This window comes from Myotis nattereri (genome assembly GCF_964212035.1).
Source record: "Myotis nattereri genome assembly, chromosome: 16".
NCBI classification, from domain to species: Eukaryota; Metazoa; Chordata; class Mammalia; order Chiroptera; family Vespertilionidae; genus Myotis; species Myotis nattereri.
In genome coordinates this window covers 17,847,499-17,870,338 of record NC_138091.1, presented here as the reverse complement: position 1 = coordinate 17,870,338, position 22,840 = coordinate 17,847,499, and the positions used below count along the sequence as shown (strand labels likewise).

At 41.0% G+C, this 22,840-nt stretch overlaps 2 protein-coding genes and 2 pseudogenes across 4 annotated transcripts; 3 read left to right on the top strand and 1 right to left on the bottom strand.

The window, feature by feature from the left end:
- Positions 1 to 9,274: 9,274 nt before the first annotated feature.
- On the top strand, positions 9,275 to 10,219 carry LOC308532922 (olfactory receptor-like protein DTMT; the record flags this gene model as incomplete). Its single annotated transcript, XM_081110611.1, has 1 exon — positions 9,275 to 10,219. The coding sequence occupies one exon, from the start codon at positions 9,275 to 9,277 to the stop codon at positions 10,217 to 10,219; it is 945 nt and encodes a 314-aa protein (XP_080966737.1).
- A 4,289-nt stretch (positions 10,220 to 14,508) lies between these two features.
- LOC308532925 (nascent polypeptide-associated complex subunit alpha-like) lies at positions 14,509 to 15,097 on the top strand (annotated as a pseudogene). Its single transcript has one exon. The product of its transcript is annotated as a nascent polypeptide-associated complex subunit alpha-like (transcript).
- Positions 15,098 to 17,881: 2,784 nt separating this feature from the next.
- Positions 17,882 to 18,832, top strand: LOC308532921 (olfactory receptor-like protein DTMT; the record flags this gene model as incomplete). The annotated part of the gene is made up of 1 exon (XM_081110610.1): positions 17,882 to 18,832. The coding sequence occupies one exon, from the start codon at positions 17,882 to 17,884 to the stop codon at positions 18,830 to 18,832; it is 951 nt and encodes a 316-aa protein (XP_080966736.1).
- A 2,934-nt stretch (positions 18,833 to 21,766) lies between these two features.
- LOC308532926 (N-alpha-acetyltransferase 20-like) lies at positions 21,767 to 22,301 on the bottom strand (annotated as a pseudogene). The gene has a single exon. The product of its transcript is annotated as an N-alpha-acetyltransferase 20-like (transcript).
- Between the last annotated feature and the right edge of the window lie 539 nt (positions 22,302 to 22,840).

The window sequence follows — 22,840 nt, the reverse complement described above, 5'->3', positions numbered from 1 at the left end:
TAGCTGAGCGGAGCTCCCCCTGTGGGAGCACACTGACCACCAGGAGGCAGCTCCTGCATTGAGCGTCTGCCCCCTGGTGGTCAGTGCATGTCATAGAGACTAGTCATTCCCAGTCATCCACCATTAGGGTCCATTTGAATATTACCCTTTTATTATATAGGTAGGATATGCCTAGATTTCTCTCTGTTTTTCTTCTCATTACTGCAGTCCCTTTAGCATTTCTTGTAATGCAGGCTTGGTGGTGATGTAATCCTTTAACCTTTTTTTTTGTTTTTGTCTTGGAAGCTCTTTATTTGACTATCTATTTTGAATGATAGCCTTGCAGGGGGAGGGAGGAGTAATCTTGGTTTTAGATCCTTGCTTTCCTTTAACTTGAGTACTTCATGCCTTTCCCTCCTGGCCTGATGAGAAATCCGGTGTCAGCCTTATGGGAGTTCCTTTGTAGGTACCAGTTTGATTTTCTCTTGCTGCCTTTAAGATTCTCTGTTTGTTTTTAATTTTTGGCATTTTAATTATGATGTGTCTGGGCATGGGCCTGTTTGGGTCTTTCTTCTTTGGAGTTTCTCTTTGCATCCAGAACTTGTGTGACTTTTTCCCTTACCAGGTTAGGGAAGTTTTCTGCCATTATTTCTTCAAACACAGTCTCTATCCCGTTTTCCTTTTCTGCCTCTTCTAGCACACCTGCTATCTTAATATTGTTACATTTCACACTGTCCCACAGTTCCCTTAAACGATCCTCCAAGTTTTTAATTGTTTTTTTTTTTTCTTTTTGGTTCTCTGATTGAGTGATTTTTTTCAACTGTGCTTTCTAATTCACTGATTCAATCCTCAGCTTCCCCTAATCTGCTGTGTATTCCTTCCAATGTGTTCTTTATTTGTGTTATGTCATTCTTTATTTCCAACTGTTTTTTTTTTAATACTTACTATATCTTTTTTCATGTTGTTGAGCATCTTTACCATCATTACTCTGAACTCTGTTTCAGACAAATTTCTTATCTCTGCTTTATTTATCTCTTCTTCTGGAGAATTCTCTTGTTCTTTCATTTGAAATGTTCTTTCGTTTGGGGGTTGTTTCTTTGTCTCCTCATTTTGGTTGTCTCTTTGGGTTTGTGACTATGTATTAGGTAGATCCTCTGCAACTCTCAATCTTTAGTGCAGGACAGTGTCAAACTCTGTGTTTTACTAATTAGATCAGGCAAAGACTCAAAGCCTCCAGAGACAGCCTCTGCCTATAGACTGATAGGATCCCAACTTGGATGGCCCCAGGCAATTGTCTTCAAGTGTGGCAGTCATCTTCAAGTGTGGCAATTGTCTACAAGTGTGGCAAGAGTTTTTTTCAACAGTTGCTTCTGCCTGGAGGCTAATTGTTATTTTTAGTTTCTTAAGTGGCCTCAGGCCAAGGTGTTTTTCAATAGGGTGGGTCAGCTGTCTTCCCCAGGCAAGGCAAATGTCTGTGTGGGAAAGATGTCCTCTGCTGTGTGTGGGAATGACTCAGCCCAGGAAATCGGGGGTGTCTGCATTCTGAGCTCTAACCCCCTAGTCCCCAATCCTGGCTTCTGCTCACACAACTTCAGTACATTTCACATACCCTCCCGAAGCATGGGGGTTGGGGGGAAGGGAAGGGACTTCACAGGGAATTTTGTGTGTTGGCCCTTTAAGAGGGATCCTGAATTTTCCACTGTCAATCCCTGGCAGACAGCAACCCTGCTGCTTTTCACAGCCAGATGTTATGTGGGTACCCTTCTCAGTTGTGGTGCTCTCTGGTGGGGGTCCAACTTGGGGATTAGATCCCAGAGTACTTAGTGGCAACCCCCCACAGCTGAGATAGCTCTCTGAAACTTCAGTTGCTGTCTGTGGGTGCCCAGCCAGCCCTTTCATGCCTCTGCCCCTCCTACTAGTTTCTATGAAGTTTCCGGTTTTGGTCCTCGGGCATCAGGTTCTTTCCTCTGAGTCTTTCATTGATTATTCAGGAAGATTTTCTGTATTTTAGTTGTAATTCCAGTTTGTTCCTGGGAGCATGTTTGTGCAACATCCACTTACTTCTGCCATCATTTTTAAACTCTCCCATATATTAAGGTTTTATTCTGTATGTAAATAAAAAATATTAACGCATTATAATTTATATTATTATCAACTAGTAATGAAGATGTAGAAAGTGAAGAAACACTTTAAAGTACCATTTATTATAGCACTAAATAATTAATTACTTAGCCATAAATCTTACACAATATGTGTAAAGATTTATCTTGACACTCTCAAAACACTGATTAAAGAAATCACAGATGATCTGAAGAAATGGATAAATATAATGGGAGATATTGGAAGATTTAATACTATTGTTAAGATATGGCCATTTTTGAAACTAATCTAGAGATTCCACACATTTCCATTAGCATTCCAATGGGGGGTATAAATAGACAATCTGATTCTAAAATTTATATATGAAGAAACTGAAAACGCAAAGTTTATTTTGGAAACAAAGTAGGAGGACTCATATTGCTCTGGTTTCCAGATGTACTATTTAGTTAAAATCATCAGGAAATTGTGGTATTAGAGAAAAAATAGATAGGTATAGAGACTATAGAATAGCTTATAGAGTCCAGAAATAGATCCACTCATGTATAATCCATTGATCATTGACAAAAAGCTAAAGACAATTGAATGGGAAAAAGTATTTTTAACCATTAGTACTTGAGAGATTGAATTTCCATATGCAAAACAGAATCAAAATCTATAGGTCACAACTCTATACAATTCACTCAACATGGGGCAGATACCTAAATATTTTTATGTGAACTTAGGGAGTTCCCCCAGGACATCCTGTGTCATGGAGTCAGAGAAGTTCAGAGCAGCAAGTCAGGAGCTTGTAGAGCATAAATGAGGTGAAGTGGTTTTAGGTTGCATCCTCTAATGCTAGTCGAAGTCAGTGCAGAGTTGGTTACTGCACCTGTGTCTGGAAGAAGAGATGAGGCTGAGAGAATTAAAAATGGCACACAAGATGTGTTTCATATAGTTCTCAAGGGAAAAGTGCTTATAACAATGGTTTCATTGTTTGAGAAGTTGAGCCTACCACTTGGACATTTTGAAGTTCTTATGTGAACCGATAGACAAAGAGCAATATTGCTATTCTTCTTAGGGTGACAATATTTATTACAGATGGGAAACTAGGATGCTTTACACAACTGGATCAAAGAAGACCGTGTCTGAAATACTGTGAAATTCTTTTGTTATAGCTTAGTATTGTGATGTCTAATAATGAATGTTATGAAGATTATGACAACTCAATAAAAGCAGAATCAATGCGGATGCAGATATCCCAGAAATGAAGGTCTGCATAACATCACAATGTAAAGAACCCTATCCAGCTGAGATGATGGTCAAGGAGAACATGAAAACGGTGGTGAAAAAAAGGAATTATAAGTCAACCATGGTCTTGTGATCAATTGCAACAAAGGGAAGATGTGGAGACTAGGAGTTAATCTGACACACTTGTAGAGTAGTAAAGATAATGATAGTGGCCAGTGTGGGGAGCCTGCATGGCCATGGCATACTCAACCCCAGGGCGCCTTATGTGCCATGCCAGCTCAGCCTCGTTCAGTGACCCTGAATATGGGGGTGAAAGGATTGAGAAAAGACAGACAAGAGAATGAAAGCTGGGTCTCTGTGGGACGCTGCTCCCTGATGAGGAGACAGCACCAGCACCCACAAGCCATGTCTTTATTTTATAGCAGATGCCATGAGGCAAAGTAGGGGCGTGATCACGTTGTTTACAGCATTCCAGTGAGTTTCAACCTCACTTAAGTACATGCACCCAAACTCTATCACAAGGCATGTGGGACTACGTGTTCGGACCATAGGTTCAAGCTTACAACCACAGCCGTTGGCTATAATTGTGCTGGGATGGCCCTGCCCTTCCAGCTGGGAGTTGCACGCGGTAATGAGAGGACCCTGTCCTTTCATTAGTCCGAGGCTTGAACCTAGCCAAAACACTGTACCCGCACCCCATAGGCCAGTGTATTAAGGTTTTCTTAAAGAAGTAAGGAGATGCAAGTATCTCAATGGGATTAAAACTAATTTTCCTTTTTAATCTTGGATTGAGGAAGATTGAACATGATCTGGGAGAGTTTATCTTTTCTCTTACTCTAAGTTTTCCACATACTTATGTTACAGAAAAACCGGACAAGAACCAAGCAGTGCTCTAAGAGTTTGGAGTTACACTTTATTCACCGCGGTGGGCTTAGGGCAGGGGTGGGCAAACTTTTTGACTCGAGGGCCACAATGGGTTCTTAAACTCTACCAGAGGGCCAGAACAAAAGCATGGATGGAGTGTTTGTGTGAACTAATATAAATTCAAAGTAAACATCATTACATAAAAGGGTACGGTCTTTTTTTTTAGTTTTATTCATTTCAAATGGGCTGGATCTGGCCCGCGGGCCGTAGTTTGCCCAGGGCTGGTTTAGGGAAATGAATCCAAATTCTAAGCCAAGCTACAAGCAGAACTTCCCTTTTTATGGAAGAGCCAGCCCTTTGTGCGCTTGCTGGTGGCGGCCTTGAAAACTACACCGTTCTATCCAATTAAAAAATGCACCTGGCATGGCATTGGGTGTATCTAGTCTCTGGCCTACAAGGTCAGACAGATAAGTTTATCTCCCCCATTATTCAAGCAGCCTAAAGCGAGCTAGAAAGCAAACTGATTTTTTCAGAATAAGAGGCCGTCCAAAGAATAGCAGAGAATTCCAAACAGTAGTTTTACAGAATAGGGGTTTTCCTTCACACTTACATATGCTTGGGTCATACAGACCTAATAGGTGTTAGCTGCTGATATATCTCTCCCCCTGGGTATGCTTATGAGGACTTGGGGTATAGTGAGACATTCTACCACCTGAGAATCTTTCCAAAATATGTATCTTTCATGGCATTTTGCTCAAAGAACCTTGATTGCTTCTAATTGTCTACCAGGTAAAGCCTCCTACACTACTAAGATATATTAGGATACTCATACTCTCATCCCTGCTAGTTGGCTTCTCCAACCATTTTCCTTCACCTCTGAAAATGTAAGCTCCAGCCCCACAGGCCTAATGTCCATTAATCAGATAGTGTTTAATTGTCCATACATGAGCTTCTCTCAAAGTATATAATGCCGAACTTTGGGCAATATTGAATGCTGGTAGGTCTTGATCCAGCATCTAGAAGGGTTCTGGAATCTGAAGAAGGCTGTGCATAGATTAAATAGGAGTCCAGAGTTGAAATATAATTTTGAAAGGCATTTGGGGTCAGAGGAGCCTACTTTAAAGGAAACTAAGATCTCTTTGTCTCAGCACCTCATGCTTTTTATTAACACAAATTGTCCTGAGGCGAGGTGGAGATATACACTTCAAAGGGTCAGGATTTAGTACACAGGGTCCATTGTCAGATTTGGGGAAATTAGCTTATGGCTGTTCAGGTGTTTGGCCAGTAGGAGGCAATAACATGTAGATGAAGATGTCCTGAGTTGTCTGGCAGCAAACAATCAATTTAATGTATCCCATTCAGGTTTGAGGAAATGCCATCAGCCATTCCCAGATTCAGCCCTGCTGTCATGGTTGGAATTGGCTTCCGGCAAGTATAGTCATGTGTAATCAGTGACTATAACCAGTCACTGTTCCAAGACTCTGAGATCATCCTCCTAGAACCATCCTGGATAGTTACTTTGACTTTAATGAGTTTCTCCAGGATCTAGATTCCTCTGGGATGCAGGGCCCTTTGGTGTAGCGTTTTGTAGAATAGGAGATGTGAGAAGGGATGTTGCAGGCACAGATGATGACTACAGAGGCTGTTACTTGACATGGCTTAGTGTATAAAGGGGAGCAGAATCTCAGACAAGGGTCCAGAAATCACCCTCAGACAGACTAAGCTGGGCAGCAGGTGAATGAGCTGGTCTCTTGGGGCCATTCTAACAGGATGGTCTTGCTTTCTCAGGTGTGATGTTCTGCTGGGGTATTTTCAGGTATGATGACCCTCCTCTTCTCCACCTCTCAGCCTCCAAGACTTCCCCAAATCCTAAAACATTTTGTTGAATGTCCACCAGTCATGATCTTGTTTATTAATAATAGCATCCATAAATATTACTTCCTATGTAATGTATTCCACAGTGTAATATAATTTTAATGACAGCCTTTAATGCAATAGCTCTAGCCCTTGCTATATTTTAGAGCACCTTGAGTTTGAAAAACCTTGGCATAGGACCCTTCTCTAAATTTCTCTTGGGGAGACCAGTGATCTTTATATTCAATAGCATCATAGTTACTAGTACCTGCAGTTCACTGTGTCTTTAGTGGACAAGGATGGGCATCATCAGAATGATAATTTAAAAAGTAGCTGCTTTCCTACTTGCCGGAGTCCATTCATTGTCTTCACTAGCTGAGTTTAGACAGAGACCCCCAAAAGCTAGTAACCTTTGAAGTTCTAGCAAAGGTCAGGACTGCGCACCACCCAGTTAATTTAGGTAATAATAGGTGAAGCATCCCCACCTTAGTTCCCTTAGTTCCTTAGATACTTATGTAGATCCTTGTTGATTATTGTTCATCAGATACTCCCGGAAATCTATTGATGAGCTAATCAGATACTTTGTCTATTCCTGGAAATTGTTTGCTGATCTGCCTGTCATTGAAACCTCCTTACCCTAAGGGCTACTCTAGATCAATAAAAGATTGGAGCAGCCTGAGCAGTGGAGGAAGTCCTTCGGGACTTGCCAGCCTGGTCCCCCAATATTGCAAAATTATCTCGTGTCTTTTTCTCTCATTTGTTGTGCGGCTCCTCTTTCAGATACCGAACCCTACTCCACGCAGAAAGTGGAGGGAGTCTTACTCGACACTACTGAGTCAGAATCAGTGTTTTCCTTGAACGCCAGGTGATTTGCATGGACATTCATTTCAGAAGCACTCCCCTCAGAGATTTTGATGTGCATTCCAGGCTGAGCACTACTGACTTAGTGGGTGAAGAAGATGAAAGGCTTATTACACTATCGGTGGTAGCATCTGCAAGTTCTGTTTCCTATTTGTCATCTCCAGCACACTATTGGCACAAGAGTCAGGTCTCACTAATTTACTTGAGAAACAAAATTCAGAGAAACCAGGTGTGAGATTCACCTGATGTTTTCCCCCACTGTATTGTCAGTGCATAGTGTTAAAGTGTAAAAACTATCTATGTGGCTGGATCAAACAGCATCAAATGGTGGAAATCCCAGCAACCGGAGCTTCCCACATCTTTTAGTACTTCCCCTCTGCTCTGAGGCACAGAAAGGCGTCTTAGTCATGGTGCTCCAGAGAGATAAAACCAAAAGGTGATTATCTGTCTATCTACATATCTGTCCATCTAGCTATATAGCTCTATTACCTTTAACATTTACATTAATGGCACGAGTAGTGAATCTGTGGTACCCTAATGTTTTCCATGGACACAAGATCCCATTCATAAATTCTATAATAAAGTGTCATATCCAGTGTTAAATGCTTGAGGCTAGAGACTTCTTGCTCTGGGAAAATTTAGTAGATGTGGCGACTCTTACTTAAAAGGACTCCTGCTACCTTTAAAGTTGGATACATGACTCAGCCTCAGTCAGTCATGAGCAGACATGGCGTTTTCTGTATGGATCTTACAGTCTAGTAAGGATCAGGTATAAACCAATAATTCAATGGCTTTGAGGGCTATGGGAGCCTGCACAGTGTGATGTGAAACACAGCAGTGGTTCTCATCTGGGGGAGGCAGGAAAGGTTTAGCTGAGTAAGTGACATGTACTATACCTGGAGGGTAGATATGGGCTAGCCAGGTGAAGAGAGAGCAGGGGAGGAACAGTTAAGCCAGAGGAACAGTAAGTGCAAAAGGCTGGAGGCAACAAGTTGTGACATTGAGGTTCAGCATTGCTGGAGAGAAGAATGTGAGTGCCATTGGGTGGGGGGGGGGGGGGGGGGAGGCAGATGAAAGTGTGGTGGCAGAAAGGGTCACTTCTTAATTTAAGTATATTTGACATAAAATATTATTTTAGTGTCAGGTGTACAATATAGTGATTTGACATTTATATACCTTACAATGTGATCACCACACTACCTCTAGTTAAGCATCTGTCACCATGCACAGTTATCCCAATATTCCAATATCATTGGCTATATTCTCTTTTACTGGATGGGTGAACAAGATGAAGCATTATTTGAAAGGAATGTTGTCTTTATCTTAAGAACAATGAGGCTCCATTGTTCTCAGGGACAGTAGGGAGCATGATGATCAGATTTTCATCTTAGAGCGCCACAGTGAGACTATTTCAGTAATATAAATAAGGCACGAGGTCAGTTGGTGTAGGGTCATGAAAGTGGAGATAAGGAATGGATGAATGAGAACTAAGTGGCAGAATCTATCAGACTTGTTGAAGGAGTGGATGTTGATGATGAGAGAAAGGTGGGAATGAAAGAAAAGCCTTGGGTTGATGACTGGAGATCTTGGAACTCTTTTAATGAGATGTGGGAAATCAGAAGAGGTGGAGAGTGGAGTGGAGCAAGGTAAGGTCATGATTTTCTTTTGGGATCTATTGAGCTTAAAATGCTGTGATACAGTCAAGGGAAGGAAATCATTAAGCAACTGTGTATACTCTAATAGATTAGAGGGACATATACATCTAAAGCAGTGGTTCTCAACCTTCTGGCCCATTAAATAGAGTTCCTCATGTTGGGACCCAACCATAAAATTATTTTTGTTGCTACTTCATAACTGTAATGTTGCTACTGTTATGAATCGTCATGTAAATATCTGATATGCAGGATGGTCTTAGGCGACCTCCCTGTGAAAGCGTCGTTCCACTGCCAGAGGGTTCGCGACTGATAAAGTTTAAATGGTAATCAAAGTCTTTGAAGTAGAAGAGTGTTTAGGAAAAAGCCCTGAGGGAACAGCGTCATGTAAGATTTTGACTGAGCAGGAGACAATTATAGTTACTGAGGCTGTCTGACCCAGCAGATATGAGAAAAACTGAAACGTTTTGTGTCTTAATAGCTAATGGATGAGAGTATTTCAAAAAGGTTAGAACATTATTATGTATTAAAACAAAGTTAATAAAAAACGAGTCATTTTCAATAAGAGTTTCTGATGATAGAGATTTGAAATCTAGAGATTGTAATGATGGTGAAAGGGTGATGTAAAGTATTTTTGTAGAGTACCTACAACATCATGTCTCATAGAAATGTGTTCATTTTTAAATTCGGGTGTTAATGGACACTATTATTTCTTCCTAAAGATACTGGACACAGATATGACAGGAAGGAATCAGACTGCCATCACAGAGTTCCTCCTCCAGGGCCTGCCCATCGAGCCAGAGCAGAAAAACCTGTTCTATGCCCTGTTCCTGCTCATGTATGTTACCACTGTCCTGGGGAACCTCCTCATCATTTTCCTGATTCGCCTGGACTCTCAGCTCCACACGCCCATGTATTTGTTTCTCAGTAATTTGTCCTTCTCTGACCTCTGCTTCTCCTCTGTCACAATGCCCAAGTTGCTTCAGAACATGCAGGGCCAAGTCCCGTCCATCCCCTATGCAGGCTGCCTGACCCAGATGTACTTCTTCCTGTTTTTTGCAGGCCTGGAGGACTTCCTCCTTGTGGCCATGGCCTATGACCGCTATGTGGCCATCTGCTTCCCCCTGCACTACACCACCATCATGGGCCCCAAGCTCTGTCTCTCCCTGGTGGCTCTGTCCTGGGGGCTGACCATGTTGTATGCCATGTTACACACTCTGCTCGTGGCCAGGTTGTGTTTTTGTGCCGACAATGTGATTCCTCACTTTTTCTGTGACATGTCTGCTCTGCTGAAGCTGTCCTGCTCTGACACCCGAGTTAATGACTTGGTGATATTTACCATGGGAGGGTTCATTGTTGTCATCCCGTTTCTACTCATCGTCACGTCCTATGCACGAATTGTGTCATCCATCCTCAAGGTCCCTTCTGCTAGAGGAATGCGCAAGGCCTTCTCCACCTGTGGCTCCCACATGGCTGTGGTGTCACTGTTTTATGGGGCAATTATTGCTCTTTATTTATTCCCATCAGCTGATAATTCTACTGTGAAGGAGATGGTCATGGCTATGATGTACACTGTGGTGACACCCATGCTGAACCCGTTCATCTACAGCCTGAGGAACAGAGACATGAAGGGAGCCCTGGGAAGAGTCTTTTGTAGAAAGATATTTTCTCCTTATTTATGATTGTAGCACTTGATATTTTTTCATAATTTTATTCCTCAGATATATTAATGTTGGATTATTATTCCAGATATTTTCCCTCACCATGTTAACTTCAATTAAAATGACATGCTGTACAATTGCTCAGTATGTAAAAGAGATACATTGGAGCTGAACTAGGTAAGTGAGTCTTTGTGACATCTTTGTCTTCCCCATACCCTGGCGACCTTGGCAAAGCACAGCTTAAGAAGTACCATTTTCAGTGATCTTTATGACTTACATTCTTAGCTATTCATTACAGTACATTATTTTTAAAATCAGAACTCTGCTTTGATGGCAGTAGCATTTAAAAATAAATCTCTATACTCTTAGGTCAATACTAAATATTTCAGCTCCCAGTTTCCCTCTAAAGGCCTCCTACATACCTCTCCCTGCACAAGTCACATAGTTTATCTGTTAGCCATTTTCCCTCTCTGATTTATTTTCATGTCTACCTTGTGTTTTCCAACCTGAAATTTATTTTTATAACCCTTTTACTGCATGCGTAGATTTTGTCTTTACATGGGAATAATGAATTCTAGGGGCCCTAAAATTTATTTCTCCAGGAATGGGAAAAGATGGTAGAAGCTAGTATACAAATTCAAAGTGGAAGGATGCTTCTCTTCTGTGTGGTAGTTTGGACTTCATAAAAGAACTTTTTATCTATATCTTTATTCTACCCTTATGGCAATTGTACATAAGTATAGATGGTATTATCACTATTTCGCAGATGGAAAAATATGGCATTCAATTACCTGCCAAGTCACACTGTGTGTCAATTGTTGAATGTATGTAAGATCCCAGACTATGTGATTCTATGGGTTCTTCTCATTTTCTTCCACTTCAACGAGAAGGGGAGCCGGACATCTGTAACAGTGTCAACAATTTAAACAAAACAAAACAAAAACCTTAGCTCCGTTTGTGGCACGGACTAGGTTTCCAAACTTGGTCCATTTGTATCCTTAGTTGTTCCCACTAAGGGATGGCATCCAAACCTACCACTTTAACCTTTTCGCATACTCTGGCAACCTCCACATCTCCATCTGAAGCCCAGACGGTTCTCCGGAACTCCCAGGTGTTAGTCTCATCTGCTGATGGGTATCCTCACTTGAGGGTCCGTGAAAGCTCAAGCTCAACATGCACATCATTGAACGCTTTATGTTCCCCCAAGTGTGCTCTTTGTCCTTCATTCTATACTTTGATTTTTTAAAACTGAATTTATTGGGGTGACATTGGTTAATAGGATCATTTTTTGATTAATACCTTTGTTGGATTGCATCTTCAAGTCATTTTTTTTCAGTTTATTTTTATTGTTGACACTATTACAGATGTTCCCCTACCCCCCTTTTACTTTCCTCCACCCAGTCCCTATCCCCCTTCCCTCCGGCCATCTTCAAGTCATTTTAAAAATAAGAATGGTACCTGAATACTGTATTTATTAAAGTTTCACGTATTTTAGATTTTTTTTTTTTGTATTTGTGTTTACATTTGAAGGACAACTTGGCTAGGTATAGACTTTTGAGGACATTTGCTTTCCTGCTTACAATCCATTTTCCAAAATAACTGAGGAAAAATCTGAGGTAAGGCTCCACCCCTTACATGGCCATCTTCTTTCCCCCTTGAAACTTGTAGGATTATTTCTCCAAACGTGAAGTTTAATAATTTCATCAGATTTTGTTTTTGTGTCAATTTTCTTTTGTTACAATTTTGTAGTAACCACCAAATGCCTTTTGATTTACAAGTCTTTCATCTTTCTTCATTTCAAAAGAGATTTCTATTATTATATCTTGGAATATTATTATTGTCCCATTTTTTTTCCATTCTCGATTAAGACCAATAATTTTGTTGTTGTTTTTAATCTTCACCTGAGGATATTTTTTCCGTTGATTTTTAGAGAGAATGGAAGGGAGGGGGAGGGATACAGAGAGACAAACATCTATGTGAGAGAGACACATCTATTGGTTGCCTCCCACAGCTTGCAACCGAGGTACGTGCCCTTGACCGAAATCGAACTTGGGACCCTTCAGTCCACAGACTGATGCTCTATCCACTGAGCAAAACTGGCCAGGGCAAGAACAATAACTTTTATAGCAGGTTTGAAATTATGCACTACAATCTATGTATATAAAAATGATAACTTTATTTTATACAAATTAAAAAGTGAAGTAGAATTTATAATATTATGCTTCTATAAATATTATTAGTGCAGAAACAAGATTTATACTTGAATTTATAGACTGAAAAAAGGGAAAAATGTCATAACACATACACAAAAATAAAAAATAAAATCCTATATCAATTAACCTGTGACATTCGAAAGAAAAGTTTCAAGTTTAATTTCAAATTAGCTCATCTTTCTTATACTGTATTAATTGCTCAAGTCGGTCTACATTTCATTTGCTCATATTTTTATCACATATCAACCTCTTTCTCTCCCTCCCTCATGGCCTCTCTTCCTCTTTCTTCTCTTTTTCCTCCTTTTTAAAAAGTGGCTGAGCCATTTGAGATAGTTTTCAAAGATCAAGACACATAGCCTCTAAATTCAGCATTCAGATTCTCCTAGAAACAAGAGCATTCTCATACATAATTACAGTGTTATTATTGCAACCAAAATTGTAACATTAGTACAAATTTCTCCAATGATAGACTTCTTTATATGAGAGATTTGTTAACATATAGTTTCCCTGCCATACTATTTATTTAAAGTATACAATTAAGTAGATTTTTGTATGTTTACAGAGTTGTGCAACCATCACCATAATCAAGGTAAGAACATTTTTTACCCCCAGAGAAAAACCATGTCCATTAACAATGGACTCACTACTCATTTCCCTCTATCAATCACCAATCTATGTCTCTATGGATTTGCCTGTTCTTGAAATGTCATGTAAATAGAATCATATAATAGGTGGGTTTTGTTACTAGCTTTTTTCAGTTGGCATAATGTTTTCATTATATGTTGTAATATGTATCATTACTTCATTTATTTTTACTGATGAATAATACTCCATTGTATGGCTTCATCAAATTTTATTTTTTATTTTATTTATTTATTTTTAAAAATAATTCTTTATTGTTGAAAGTATTACATATGCCCTCTTTTTCCCCCATTGACCCCTCCAGCCTGCCTCCATCCCCGCCCCAGGCCTTCACCACCCTACTGTTTGTGTCCATGGGTTATGCACATATGCGTATAAGGCCTTTGGTTGATTACCTTCCACCCACCCCCCCCCCCCCCCCCGTTTCCTCCAAGTTTCTGCACTCTGTTTCATGCTTCCATGTCTCTGGATCCATTCCATTCATCAGCTTATTTTGTTACTTAGATTCCGCATATGAGTAAGATCATGTGATACTTGTCTTTCTCTGACTGACTTATTTCATTTAGCATGATGCTCTCTAGGTCCTCCATGTAGCCTCAGAGGGTAAGAGATTCTTCTTTTTTACTGCTGCGTAGTATTCCAGGGTATAAACGTACCACAGCTTTTTTATCCACTCATCTACTGATGGGCACTTGGGCTGTTTTCAGATCTTAGCTATTGTGAATTGTGCTGCTATGAACATAGGGACGCATATATTCTTTCTGATTGGTGTTTTGGGTCTCTCAGGACATATTCCTAGAAGTGGAATCACTGGGTCAAATGGCAGATCCATATTTATATTTTTTGAGGAAACTCCATACTGTTTTCCATAATGGCTGCACCAGTCTGCATTCCCACCAGCAGTGTACCAGGGTTCGCTTTTCTCCACACTCTCTCCAGCACTTGTCATTTGTTGATTTGTTGATGGTAGCGATTCTGACAGAACACCACATTTTATTTAACCAGTCATCAATGAATGTTTATTTGCTCTTTGGGCCTATTCTGAATAGTGCTGCTATGAACATTCATGTACAAATATTTCTTGAGTGCCTCTGTTTTTTTTAGGTGTGTACCTAGGGGTGGAATTTCTGAGCGAAATGGTAATCCTATGTTTACCTTTTTGAGGAATCACTAAACTATATTTTTCACCTTCCCCCCTCTCCCAATAACCATCCCCGCATCCTCTGCCCTCCTTCCGGAACTCGTGAAAAGCTCCAGGCTCCCTCACCTCTGGGCTTTTTCATATACTCTTTCTTCTCTCTGGACACTTTCATTCTCTTTTCCTAGAAGACTCCTTAGATTCCTCTTAAACTTTATTGAGAAAAAAAAGGATGTTTTGCCTTCTACAGCAGGCGTGAGCCCCATGCTCCTCGCCCTCTTTCTGCCACCTTCCTGGTTCCATGTTCTCTGCACGAAATGCCCAGCGAAGCTGCAGAAGCCGGCCCTGCTGCAGAGCAGGAATTGCTGGCCCCAGGCTGAGCCAGGGTCAGGACCGGAATCTGACAGTGAGGAAGCAGCACCAGAGCTGGAGGAACAAGACTCCACACAGGCAACCGCAGCGGGCCCAGCTGCCAGCTGCAGCTGAAATTGACACAGAACCAGTCAGTAAAGCAAAATAGGAGTGAAAAGAGGGCATGGAAGGCTGTGTCCAACTGGGTCTTTGACATTTTATAGGGGTTTCTAGGGTCACTATCCTGAAATTTAAGACTCTTCTCTTTGCCAGCACCAAAGCAGATGTCTATAAGAGCCCAGCTTCAGATACCTACATAGTTTTGGGGGAAGCCAAGATTGAGGCTTTATCTCAGCAAGCACAGTCAGCATCTGCTGAGAAATTCAGAAGTTCAAGGTGAAGCTGTCTCAAACCTTCAAGAAAACACACAGACTCCAACTGTATCAGAGCAGAGTGAAGAGGAAGAGGCTGATGAAACAGGCATGAAAATGAAGGACATAGAATTGGTCAAGGCACAAGCAAATGTGTCAAGAGCAAAGTCAGTCTGAGCCCTGAAGAGCAACAGTAATGATATTATAAATGCTGTTATGAAATTAAAAATGTACAAAAGAGTACTGCAACTTGGTTTGAAATTTGTTCTGTTTCTATTATTAATAAAGTTATAGCTTCTTATGGGATAAAAAAATGCCTGACCTGCTGGCTGAGGTTAGGTGTTCTTACTCTTATCACATCCTGCATTTCCCCCCAGACAGCATTTGTGACACTTGGTAGTAGCTTGCCTAGTTGTCATGTGTTCCAGTTAGATTGTAAGCTATCTGAGGGCAGGGACCATATCTACCTAACCACAGTTTTCCCACAGCACATGGTAGTTGCTCATTAAATATTTCTTGAAGGAATGCATTAATGAACTAATGGATTATGTATTTTGGGGGTGAATTGATCAACACATTACTTGCTAACATAGGGCTTGAAGTCCAGGTGAGGAGAGATGATTGGCATATATAGAAGCAATCATTGGACAGCATAAGACAGTGGTGATCCCACTTCTAGGAATATATCCCAAGAAACCAGAAACGCCAATCAGAAAGGATATATGCACCCCTATGTTCATAGCAGCACAATTCAACATAGCTAAGATCTGGAAACAGCCTAAGTGCCCATCAGTAGATGAATGGATTAGAAAACTGTGGTACATCTACACGATGGAATACTACGCTGCTGTAAAAAAGAAGGAACTCTTACCATTTGCAAGGGCATGGATGGAACTGGAGAGCATTATGCTAAGTGAAATAAGCCAGTCAATGAAGGAAAAATACCACATGATCTCACTTATTCATGGATAATAAAGAGCATTATAAACTTTTGAACAATAATAGATACAGAGGCAGAGCTGCCTCAAACAGATTGTCAAACTGCAGCGGGAAGGCCGGGGAGGGTTGGGGGGCAGGAGGGAGGGGGGTAAGAGATTAACCGAAGGACTTGTATGCATGCATATAAGCATAACCAATGGACATAAGACACCTGGGGGGTAGGGGAGGTCAGCGGATTGTCAAGGGCGGGGGAAAAAAAAGGACATATATGTAATACCCTTTGTAATACTTTAAGCAATAAAAACAAAAAGACAGTGGTGATCAAGTGCAATAGTATTTGGTTCTGATAACTGCACATGGTAGTTGCTCATTAAATATCGAAGGCCAGAGCTGGGCCGGCATGGCTCAGTGGTTGAGCTTCGACCTATGAACCAGGAGGTCACAGTTCGATTCCCAATCAGGGCACGTGCCCAGGTTGCTCATTCAATCCCCAGTAGGGGGAATGCAGGAGGCAGCTGATCAATGATTCCCTCTCATCATTGATGTTTCTCTATCTTCCTCTCCCTTCTCCTCTGAAGTCAATAAAAATATATTTATTTAAAAAATATTGAAGGCCAGATACTGCAGAAGATGGGGAAGGGGGATATTAGCATGGGCTGTGATGGTCAGGGAAAGCTTCCCTGTGAAGGTCAGACTTGGGGTGAATCCAGAATTCTGTCTCTGGACACGATTCATTCAGAAACATGCCTGAGGAAGGCAGGGTTGGGGGCAAGCACCGGGTTTGTACTAATGGGTTTCTTTGGGACCCAGGGATCCCAGGGGGCAGGGAATTGTAGAAAAGAAGAGCCAAAACACAGTGGCAGGGACTCCAGCTGGAAATGCAAGACGTGGAAGTAGCAAACAGGAGGCAGGCTCTGAAGCCACGCTCAGACAAGCGAGGTAAGCTGGGAGGGAGTTCAGAAGAGGTAGTTATTCTAAAACCCTCTTTAACAGATATTGGGTTTCTGTGGGAAACTGTTTATTGCCTTCACTATCTGATAAGCATAGACAGAGAACTCCCCAAAACCCCCCAAAGGCTGGATGCCTTTGAAGCCCTAGCAAAGCTCGGAGCTAGGCGCCACCTCTGTTTGTCCAGACAGTGGTAGCTGAAACTACTCCCCCATTTATTATTATGTAAATCCTTGCTGATGGGCTAGTCTGCTTGTTACTAGGGTGTCACCTGCCTAAGGGCTATGCTATGGGTGCATCCCAGATCAATAAAAGCTTGGTGAGGCCTGAGCACGGAGGAAGTCCTTCGGGACTTGTGGCCTGGTCCCCCAATATTGCAAAATTATCTCATGTCTTTTTCTCTCATTTGCTGTGTGGCTCCTCTTTCAGATACCGAACCCTACTCCACGCAGAACGTGGAGGGAGTCTTACTCGACAGGTTTCCATAATTCTATAGTGCAACTCCATTAGGATGATTTAGAAGTCCTCATCCTCACTGTTTTCCATTCTCACAGTGATTCCCATCTCCAAATGCAACTGAGTCTCACCCGAGTACTTTATACTTTGTAAATATCAGTCGTTCCAAACCCACAATTCTGTGAGGTGTGTAAGATTCTCTGGTAAAGTTGGAAAACGTCAGCAATTTGCCAACATCACAGGCCAGTAAACAATGACACCTGACTCCTCTAGGCTCCTGACTATTTTGCTTGGGGTCGAGGTAAACAGAGCCTAAGGGACCACCATCCTGGGAGCCCCTTTCCATGAAGCCAGTTTTCCTCACCCTCCATCGAGCTGTTCTAATAATATACATTTCTAGGTAGAGATTCAACTCATCATAAGTTGAGAGGAGATCCTCACTATGGGGTTCCAGTCTGTTCCTTCAGGGCCAGGAGCTTCTTCCAACCCACAGTGCTCCTTCACACCTTCCCCGCTGGCACCAAGTACAGGGCTCATTGAAGGGGAGCGGAGTTGGGCAGGGGTACTTGGGAAAATACTGTAATACAAATTGTTCTTAATTATGCAAAGGTAAACCAGATGCAACATGAAAATGGGAAACCAAAGCATCATTTCAGAATTCCTCCTCCTGGGCCTGCCCATTGAACCAGATCAACGAGACCTGTTCTATGTCCTGTTCCTGGCCATGTATCTTACCACCGTCCTGGGGAACCTCCTCATCATCATGCTCATTCACCTGGACTCTCACCTCCACACGCCCATGTATTTGTTTCTCAGCAATTTATCTTTCTCTGACCTCTGCTTCTCTTCAGTGACCATTCCCAAATTGTTGCACAACATGCAGAGCCAAGTCCCATCCATCCCCTATGCAGGCTGCCTGACCCAGATGTACTTCTTCCTACTTTTTGCAGACCTGGAGAGCTTCCTCCTTGTGGCCATGGCCTATGACCGCTATGTGGCCATCTGCTTCCCCCTGCACTACACCACCATCATGGGCCCCAAGCTTTGTTTCTTCCTGGTGGCGCTGTCCTGGGTGCTGACAACTTTGATCTCTTTGTTGCACACTTTGCTTATGGCTCGGCTGTCTTTCTGTGGTGACAATGTGATCCCTCACTTTTTCTGTGACATGTCAACTTTGCTAAAGTTGGCCTGCTCTGACATTCAGATAAATGAAATGATGATATTTATCTTGGGAGGGCTTGTTATTATTGCTCCATTCCTGTTGATCTTTGCATCCTATGCACGAATTGTGTCATCCATCCTCAAAGTCCCTTCTGCTAGAGGTATGAGGAAGGCCTTCTCCACCTGTGGCTCCCACCTCTCCGTGGAGTCACTGTTCTATGGGACGATCATTGGCCTCTACTTGTGCCCTTCAGCCAGCAATTCTACTGTTAAGGAGACTATCATGGCTGTGATGTACACTGTGGTGACACCCATGCTGAACCCCTTCATCTACAGCCTGAGGAATCAGGACATAAAGGGAGCCTTGCAAAGAATCTTTACTAAGTGGACAATTCAGTTTTCTTTGAGACAGTGACTCTAAAGATTAAAGTATGCTTTCAAACAGGAGGTGTCACAATGATGGGGAGTAGTATTCTAAAGTTCTAGCAGCACTCAAGCGTGGCACCGCTAACGCAACCCCCAGAGCACTTCCAGGGAGGAGTTCCCCCACATGTCACTAGGGGTGGGTCATTGTGCCTCTTGGGTTTATCACTGTGTCTTACTTGTGATGTAGCACAAGGCGTGATGTGTAGCAGATGTTCAGTGATTATTATTCAGTCTTGAAGAAATACCACTCAACCTTGGTATTTATTGTACTTAAAAATTGTACAGTGGTTCTTAATTCTCCAATAAATCCAAATGACTCTGCCACTTCAGTACCTTGCTTCTGCCAAGCATATCTATTCCATGAAGAATATCTTCCAGCCCTAACCGGTTTGGCTCAGTGGATAGAGCGTCGGCCTGTGGACTGAAGGGTCCCAGGTTCGATTCCGGTCAAGGGCATGTGTCTTGGTTGCGGGCACATCCCCAGTAGAGGGTGTGCAGGAGGCAGCTGATCAATGTTTCTCTCTCATCGATGTTTCTGACTATCTATCTCTCTCCCTTCCTCTCTGTAAAAAAATCAATAAAATATATTTTTAAAAAAGAATATCTTCCAATTTATTATGTGCATGCTTTTTAAATTTTCAGTCTCCAGGATCATCATTTCTCCTCTTGCTAATCTATTTGGTTCTCAATTTTCTTAATTTACCTAGTTATCGATCACATTCTAAAATTATCTTTTTTCTTTCATTGTACCAATCATTTGCCAGTTAATGACAAATTACTTCTTTTGATAATATATTTTTTTGGAAGAGAATTCCTCATTTGAATTAAAATCATATGATATGGGATGGGCCATTATGTTTTGTTATGAATTGCTTAAGTTACAGACATTAAATGGTAGCCCCTATATAGGCTAAATTAAAACAAATAATGACAGAAGGATTAGTATCTCTTTATGACGTCCAGATAGATTATTTCCCCTCTGGAACATGATGCTGAAATTATTTGGTGCTTCCTTTGTTTATTTCCTTTCTTACCAAGTGCTCGCTAATCTCTACAGTGCCTTGTTTAGTACCCTGTGTCACTGGATGTAGAATAAATATTTATTGATTTGATTTGAATGCATTTTCAAGTGTTTTGAAATTAATTTATACCTTAAAAAGCTCACCTTTTATAAGGTTTCTTAATAATGACAAAATTGACTTCATTTGTTCTTCAAAAATTATTTCTATTTCAAAAATAATACATTCTCACTGGGAAATATCCAAACAATAAAGAAATAATAATAAGACAGAATGTGAGGATCATTCATGAATTTGAGGACTCCGTTTCCTCTCATGAGGCAGTTAAAAGTTGGGAAATAGTTAGTGAACAGACTAACATTGCATATAATAATTAAATAGGGCTAACTTATACATGCTACTTTCTCATTGTTTTCATATAAAATACATTTTGAATTTGTATTCTCATACAAGGTCATGTAACTCTTTTAGAAGCTATGTAGTGTGTTGAATGGATGCATTAACTATAATTTATTTGAATGATCTGTTCTTGATGAACATTTGGATTGTTTTCAGTGTTTCATCAATGCTTAGATTTTATTTTCTGGTCCATATGTTTTTGGTGGACTTGGGCTGTGTTTCTAGGGACATAATCTTAGAAATGGGTGTACTAGATCAAAGGATATGAACATTCTATAATTGGGTAGAAATTGCCGAATTGCCTCCCTGGAATTCTTCTAAGGTAAACTCCCTCCAAAAGTAAAGGAGAATAGCTGCTTCATTATGATGTTTTCAACACTGGGTACACTTTACTTTCAAAGTATTTATCAACCTGATACCCCCAAAATGAGATTTTACTTTTTAAATGTTTAATATATGTTTTATTGTATGTTTTTGTTTGTTTTTAAGAAAAAGAAAGGGAGTAGGGAGAGAGAGATAGAAACATTTATGAGAAACATCAGTTGGTTGCCTCCTGCATGCCTCCTACTGGGATCAAGCCCATAACCCAGGCATGTGCCCTGACCAGGAATCGAACCGGTGACCTCTTGGTTCATAGGTGATGCTCAACCACTGAGCCACATCAGCTGGGTGAGATTTTACTTTTTTCTAAACTGAATTTCTGTATGTGTTAATAAGATTAGCCAAAACCGGTTTGGCTCAGTGGATAGAGCGTCGGCCTGCGGACTGAAAGGTCCCAGGTTTGATTCCGGTCAAGGGCATGTACCTGGGTTGCGGGCACATCCCCAGTGGGAGATGTGCAGGAGGCAGCTGATCGATGTTTCTCTCTCATCGATGTCTCTAACTCTCTATCTCTCTCCCTTCCTCTCTGTAAAAAATCAATAAAATATATTTAAGAAAAAAAAAAAAGATCAAACACCTCTTTGTATTGATTAGCCATTTGCCTTTGGTGTGCTATTGTGCATGTGTTTTGCTTTGAGTAGATTTGTTTTTTGTTTTTTTTAGTCAGCAGTGCACTTTATTATACATCTTAGATTTAACATTTCATATATGGTTTTAAAGCTTCAATCTATCTATCTATCTATCTATCTATCTATCTATCTATCTATCTATGTATCTATCTATGTATATATATGCAGCAATGGTTCTCAGGCATAACATTTAGGAGGAGATTGGGGATTTTTTCCCCCTAGCATATAGTGAACTATGATATGTGAACTATTATGAACTATGATAGTAGAATGTTTCCATCTGACTTAGCTGCCTTTCTGATTGAATTTTATTACAGTGGACGGCTTCAGTAGGTATGATGTTGCTACCTGGAAACAATGAAATTTGAAATATTTTCTTGAAGTCTTTAAGATCTAAATGAGTACTTTTTTCTAACAGAACTCTAATGTCATCCAATGAAAATAATATTGTCCATAAAATATCCGGAGCATCAACCTAAGAACCACTGCCCATGGTTATTCAATGTCTTCAGGTCTCACAGGATGAGGTAATGGTATGATGGATTTCTTAGCAGTGTCCCTGGAAAGTGCTCTCCTCATGCCATAAGTATCCTCGTCGGGCTCCCCGCTGCTGGCTGAATGGTACTCTATGACTGTCCTGTACACACTAGCCCAACTGCTTGTACATGTCAACTGCAACTTGGTTAGATACTCTTACAAAGAGATCAACAAAAAAATCCACCTTTTTTCCATGAAATTTCCTCTAATGACTCCATAAGTTTAGCAGCCAACCCAAGGCGTGGAAATTCTGGGCAACAGACAGAGCTGTGACACACCCATGCCATTCTTCCCTAGCAACTGAGCCTTCTGCTTTACCCATAACATAGCCCATTAACTCTCTACCAGGTGCCTCTGCAACAATGAAGTACTCTGGTCAATGGGCAAGATACTATAAATAAAAAGGAATCCCATAAATTTCTGTAAGTGGATCCAAGTTAATGTTGTTGAAGCAGAACAGGTCATCGCAGGTGAAGGCCCGGAGCGTGGTCATTATGCCGCCACCACCAAAGCAGGCTCACTGCCCCGCCGGAAGTCCTGAGTAGATTTATTTTTTCTTATTATGGATAGTCTCACTTCATCTTGTAGGTGACATTTCCCTCAGTTTTTTATTTATCTTTTGATTTTAGTGGTGGTGTATTTTTTCTATACTGAAGATTGTAAAATTCAAAGTAGATAAGTAAGCTTATTTTCACTTCAGGATATATACTTTTTCTTTGACATGCTTAAAACAGGCTTTTCTATCCTGCCGGGGTTCTTGTTCTGGCATTAAGAAGGTTTCAGCAATCTGTAGAAGGCTGTGTGTAACTTAAAGAGTACAGAGATGAAATATAATTTTGAAAGGCATTTGGGGGTCAGAGGAGCTTAGCTAAAAGGAAATCAGAACACCATGCTTTTTATTAACACAAATTGTCCTGAGGCGAGGCAGAGATATACACTTCAAAGGGTCAGGGTTTCATACTAGAGTCCATTGTCAGAATGGGGAGAATTAGCCTATGGCTGTTCAGGTGTTTGGCCAGTAGGAGGCAATAA